Source organism: Artibeus jamaicensis, unplaced genomic scaffold (genome assembly GCF_021234435.1).
Source record: "Artibeus jamaicensis isolate MK-2021 breed Jamaican fruit bat unplaced genomic scaffold, CSHL_Jam_final scaffold_461, whole genome shotgun sequence".
Taxonomy (NCBI): Eukaryota; Metazoa; Chordata; class Mammalia; order Chiroptera; family Phyllostomidae; genus Artibeus; species Artibeus jamaicensis.
Window position 1 is genome coordinate 16582042 of NW_026522045.1, and position 6540 is coordinate 16588581.

The 6540-nt window shown below is 35.3% G+C and overlaps 1 protein-coding gene across 7 annotated transcripts in view; it reads left to right on the top strand.

Annotated features, from left to right (window-relative positions):
* Positions 1 to 3066, top strand: part of FMR1 (fragile X messenger ribonucleoprotein 1) — a 75597-nt gene extending 72531 nt beyond the window's left edge. For 3 of the 7 annotated variants that reach the window (XM_037148539.2, XM_037148538.2, XM_037148541.2), the window contains exon 16: positions 338 to 3065. In XM_037148539.2, coding sequence (XP_037004434.1) covers positions 338 to 499 — 162 coding nt within the window. In that variant the 3' untranslated portion in view covers positions 500 to 3065. Of the gene's footprint in view, positions 1 to 64; positions 191 to 337 lie in introns of those variants that run through there. The other 4 variants (XM_037148542.2, XM_037148544.2, XM_037148540.2 and 1 more) reach the window with 3 other exon arrangements.
* Positions 3067 to 6540: the final 3474 nt, after the last annotated feature.

Sequence of the window (6540 nt, forward strand, 5' to 3'; positions counted from 1 at the left end):
TATATTTTGTAATCAGTAATAGTAATTTATTTTAACTATTTGTTTCTCACTGTTTTCTGCTTAGAAGAAGACACGGTAGGATTGTGAGTTTTTATCTAACTTTGGATGCAGTGAGATGACCAGTGTGTTCCAGTTAAAGAAGAAGAGCGTTTTAAAATCATAAACCAAATAAAGATCCTACCTGACCTAATTTCTTGCACTTCTTCTATTCTTATCCACCCCCCATTTTCTTTTTTAACATGTTAAATTTGAACTTCAGGCTTAAATTTCTTGTCAGGCCAATTACAAATTACAATAGGATATGGTCTGTATATATAACAACTATAACTTGTTTTAGATCAGAGTTGACTGCAATAATGAAAGGAGTATCCACACTAAAACATTACAGAATACCTCCAGTGAAGGTAATCGACTGCGCACGGGTAAAGATCGTAACCAGAAGAAGGAAAAGCCAGACAGCGTGGATGGTCAGCAACCACTTGTGAATGGAGTACCCTAAACTGCATAATTCTGAAGTTACATTTCCTATACTGTTTCCATAATTCTTATTCCATATAGAAAACTTTGTTAGGCCAAAGACAAATAGTAGGCAAGATGGCACAGGGTATGAAATGAACACAAATTCTGCTTAAGATTTTATTTTTCTGGTATTGGCCATATGCAGCAATTTTCAGATTTGCACCAAAAAAAAAAAAAACATGAAATATTGAAACACTGCTTTTAAGTATACTTAGCACTTCAGGACAGCATTTTAGTTTACTTTTTTAAAGAGCTGAGAAGTGATATCCTTTGTTAATTGAGATTATTTTCCTGCATAGGGTGATAGCTACTGGTACAGTTCAGATTTCCTGAATAAATAGCACTTATGATAATCATATTAGACTTCTATTTTCAGTCTCATATAGAAGTCCACGAAATACTGTGTCATTTCATGTCCTGTGTCAGTTTATGTTTTGGTCCACTTTTCTAGTATTTTAGTGGACTGTAAGATGTGTGTGATGTGACATTTGTCATTTCATTAGCAAAAAAAAAAAGTTGTATGATCTGTGCCTTTTTTATATCGGCAGGTAGGAATATTTGGATGCAGAGTTCAGGGAAGATAAGTTGGAAACACTAAATGTTAAAGATGTTGCAAACCCTGTCAAATACTAGTACTTTATAGAAGAATGCATGCTTTCCATATTTTGTTATTTGCATAAACATCAGGTTAAGCAGTATAAAGAATAAGACTTGTTTTTTTATGTTTTGTTGCACTGAAGTTGACAAATAGTGTTATTGAGAGGGATGTGTAATTTTGTCTTTATAGACAGAAGACATAATTATCTTTTCATTTGAGAGAGGCTAAAATGTTTTCAGCTAAGAACAAATTTTTTGGTTGATTGTTAGTAGGATATGCCTGCTCTTTGGCCTGATGACCAGTTTTAACTTAGAGCCTATTTTATTTTGCCCCACCCCCCATTTTGTGAAGTTATTCATACTTTAATTTCAAGCTTATTTTGCAGAGATAGGAGCGTCATTTTCATGTGTGCACAATTACTCTGTGAAGTACACATTCTTTAAGAAATATTGGAAACAGGTTAAATGTTTTGTAAACTTTGAAATATTAGGTCTAATGTATAAGCAGAATTGGAAAGCAGACTAAGATTGGTTAACAAATAACTTTTAAAAGTTTCCTTTTGTTTTCTGACATGTTGCGTTTGGTTTCGTTTTTAGTCTTTTTTTTTTTTTTAATGAGTGAACTTTACTGAGGAATAATATGTGAAGGACCTTCACTGTAAGATGTTATATTTTTCTTAAAAAATAACTCCAAGTTGGGGTACCACTGAATCTGTACAGAGCCGTATACAAACCGAAGTTCTGCCTCTGATGTATTTCGTGAGTTTGTTTCTTTGAATTTTCATTTTAGTTACTTTTCCTTGCATACAAATAAACATATAAAAATGAAAACAAACTGCACATGATTTCAAGAATATTAAAGTCTTTTAAAACTATTGCCAAACATTAATGTTGATTTCTAGTTATTTATTCTGGGAATGTATAGTATTTGAAAACAGAAATTGGTACCTTGCACACATCATCTGTAAGCTGTTTGGTTTAAAACACTGTAGATAATTAACCAAGGTAGAATGACCTTGTAATGTAACTGCTCTTGGGCAATATTCTCTGTACATATTAGCGACAACTGATTGGATTTTATGTTGACATTTGTTTGGTTATAGTGCAATATATTTTGTATGCAAGCAGTTTCAATAAAGTTTGATCTTCCTCTGCTAAATTGATGTGGATGCAATCCTTACAAATGATTGCTTTTAAAATTTTAAGGTAGGAAAATAAATCTATAGAGTGTTCTGTTATAAAGTGTAACTGTTCCCATTGGAAATTTCACATCATAGAAAGTTAGCCATTATCAACCAACTTCCAAGAAATTGATCTTGTTTAATCTTGTTTAAAAAGGTGAAAAAAATCAACAAAATGGTACAGAAGCACATTGTGCCATTACAATATGCACTAAGTCTCTTTTTTTACAAAGGCTGAATTCAGCAAGGCGCTAACTTGCTTAAATGTGAATTATTAACTTCTAAAACTGTAATTTGATTCACATGTTTTCAAATGGATTTGAAGTTGATTCATATTACGATATTTGTGCTAAATGTGTATGTTTTTTTTCAGTTCAAAGTCACGATGTTTTTAAAGTCTTATTAAAGTTTCAAAAATCTGAAGATTGTTTATCTAGATGTAAAATTTTATTAAAAAGTTGCACCTCTGAAAAAGCAAAAATTAGTCTGACAGATATTTGCTCCTGGTCTTAAATTTCTAAATACCGTATATTGAAAAAGTAATGATATGTGGGGGTGGGAGGAGGGAATTACTGTCCATGCAAAGCATATATGCCTTGCAAATAATTCTTTATGGGCCCTTAAAAGGCAAAAATATTGATGTTTGAAAATACAGTTGTCTGCATTCCCAGTTATAAGATTTCAACACATTAATTACATAGAATGTTGCTAAATCATATTGAATACACACTTTAGTCTGTATACACATAAACATACCCTGCCATTTGGAAAATACTAAAAGTGTCTATGTAAGTTAAAAAAAATTTGATGTCAATATCTCAGTATTAAAATAAATGACAAGATTGAGGTAGCATGTGCCTGAATTGGCTGTTCTGGTCATTTCAAGGTGTTAAGAGTCCAAAATAATCCATTGATGCAGGATAGTCTCCTCTAAATTAATGTTTTTTGTCTTGTTTTTACAGAAAAATTTGTGTTTTCTACTTACCTAGTTTTTCATAGTGGTACTTTTCTTTCTTTGCTACCTGATTTGCTTAGTTCTGGGCTCTTCCAGAGCCAAAAGAGCTGAGCACAGTCTGTTAAAAATGGTAAGTAGAAACTATCCTTGAATAACTTGTTTGGGTTTTCTTCATTTCACAGTAGTTTTCAGTGGTGCACGTGAACAGCCTACTGGCAGCAGTGGTCTTGAGACGCAGTTGGGCTCACTCAGAGGCATGTCTCTCATCTAATAATGATTTTAGGATTCCTGGTAGCTAGGAGTTCAGCACCCTTGTTAGAATCAGTATACTTATTTGTCTCTATTGAGCCAGTTTTCTCCATGACCATAAACAGCACCTTTTTTTCTTATAACCAACCCTCTGATCTCTCTGATAACCAGTTACTCTGAAATAGCTATTACCAGTTGGTAGACTTGATTTTTAGAAGGCTTACAGGGTACCAGCATTAAAATCTTGAGCATCTTTACCTCTGTGTTTATTTAGGGCTGTTTAAAATTTTTATTTGGAGATATTTAGTTTTCCGTTTCTTTCTCAGAACTTTCCATGATGAAACAGGAAAGTCCTTTTTTTATGCTAAGATGTTTTTTTGTTGGTGGAAGAAGCATTTTAAAAGGTCTTTGCAAATTGGTTACAGGGTTTGGTTGAAAATTGTAAGGAAGATTAAGTATCAACAGAAGATGGTTGCACAGAATCCTGGTAATTAGGGTCTATTATTATTCAGTGTCATACAGAACTTGAATGGCTAATGCTAAAAGAGGAAAAAAAAAAGAATTCCTGTGCTATTTCACTCTTGACCAGAACATAGAATAGTTTTGTGATAACTGGATAAGTCATTTCACCTCTCTAGGATTCAGTCTCTTCATGGGTTAAAAAGATGTTGCTGAGGTATCTGAAATATAAAGTTGTGTATACATTAAAAAGGTATTCATATTTTATTTGGAGAAAGCTAGAATAAGTGTTAATGAACCACCCACCTGATTTCGTTTTCTCATTAACTACTCAACATTGACTATATAGCAGACATTTGACAAGCTTTTTAGAGATACAAGCATCCTGTTTTAAGCCTTCTGAAAGCTCAGTGTTGAGTGAGATTGATTAGTCAATGGGCAGTTCCAGTATATGGTGTAGTAAGTGCTAAGATGCACAGGGTGAGTTGGGATCCTGTAGGACAAGCAGTGAAGTCAGGGGTGCTCTTGAGTCAGTCAAGGGCTTTTCAGGTAAAGTGGAATCGTAGCGATGAGGGAGGACAGATAGGAGGAGTTAGCCAGGAGAAAAAGTGCTAGGGGCATTGATCTAGGCATGAAAAAATATATTGGTGTGTTCAGGGTGACTCAGAAATAGATTTTTTAAATAATAAGTGGCATTAATTTTTTAATGAAAAAAATATTTCTGGATTTGGTAAATTATATGACATTTTTGAAATAACATGAGTTGTTTGCATGCTTGATTTTTTCTTTTCTTTTTTTAACTTGTTCAAGTACAGTTTTCCGCCTTTTTCCCCCCCACCCCTCCTCACCACCCCTATTGTCCCTCCATCGTTTCCACTCCCCCTTGTTATTGTCTGTATGTCCTTTATAATTGTTCCTATAAACCCTTCACCCTTTTCCCCCATTATCTCCTCCCCTCTCCCTGCTGATCACTGTTAGCCTGTTCTAAACTTCAGTGTCTTTGGCTATACTTTGCTTGCTTGTTCATTTTCTTGAATAGATTCCACTTAAAGGTGAGATTGTATGCACTTGTCTTTTACCGTCTGGTTTATTTTGCTTAGTATAATGCTCTCCAGTTCCATTCATGCTGTCGCAAAGAGTAGGAGCTCCTTCTTTCTGTTCTTTAGAATTCCATTGTGTAAATGTACCATAGTTTTCTTATCCATTCATTTACTGATGAGTACTTGGGTTGCTTCCAGCACTTAGCTATTGTAAATTGTGCTGCAATGAACACTGGGGTGCATAGGTTCTTTTTAGTTGGTATTTTGGGGTTCTTAGGATATAATCCTAGCAGTGGAATTGCTGGGTAAAAAGGCAGATCCACTTTTAGTTTTCTGAGAAAATTCCATACTGTTTTCCATAGTGGTTGCACCAGTCTGCAGTACCAGCAATAGTGCACTAGGGTTGGCTTTTCTCCACAACCTCTCCAACATTTGTTGTTTGTTGCGTGTTACTTTGTTTATGATGGCCATTCTAACCAGTGTGAAGTGGTATCATTGTGGTTTTAATTTACATCTATCTGATGGCTAGTGATATTGAGCATCTTTTCATATGCCTCTGGACCCTCTATATGTCCTCCTTGGAGAAGTGCCTGTTCAAGTCCTTTGCCCATTTTTTAATTAGGTTGCTTGTCTTCTTAGAGTGGAGTCATGTTAATTCTTTATATATTATGGAGATCATACCGTTCCTTGTCTGAGGTATCATTGGCAAATATGTTTTCCCTTACAGTTGGTTCTCTTTTCATTTTAAAATTTTTATTTATTTATTTTTAGAGAGGAAGGGAAGGAGAGAAGGAGGGAAATATCAATGTATCGTTGCTTCTCCTGGGTCCCCTGCTGGGAACTGGCCCCTGCTAGGAACTGGCCTGCGACCCAAGCATGTGCCCTGATTGGGGATCGAACCGCGATCGTGAGGTTCGCAGGCCCGTGCTCAATCCACCTAGCTACACCAGCCAGGGCCTCTTTTCATTTTAATGCTGTTTTCTTTAGCTGTGCAGAAGCTTTTCATTTTCATGAGATCCCCTTTGTTTATTCTTTCCTTTATCAGACATATAATTTTTTTAATTTATTTAATTATTGTTCAACTACAGTTTTCTGGTTTTTACTTCCATCCCAGCCCACCCCTCCAGTGCTCCCTGCCTCCCTCCCATTTCCACCCCCCTTAGTTGTCCATGTGTACTTTATACTAGTTCCTGTAAATCCTTCCCCTTTTCCCCCTGAAATTCCCTTCCCTCTCCCCTCTGGTTTCTGTCCCCTTGTTCTCTATTTTAGTGTTTTTGTTTTTATTTTGCTTGCTTGTTTGTTTTGTTGTTTAGCTTCCTGCTAAAGGTGAGATCATACGGTATTTGTCTTTCAACACCTGGCTTTTCATTCAGCATAATACTTTCCAGTTCCAGCCATGCTGTTGCAAAAGGTAGGAGCTCCTTCTTTCTTTCTGCTGCATAGAATTCCGTTGTGTATATGTACCATAATTTTTTTAAATTTTATTTAGTTATTTTTTAAGTACAGTTTTTTGTCTATTTCTCCCATCCCAGAGCCCCCA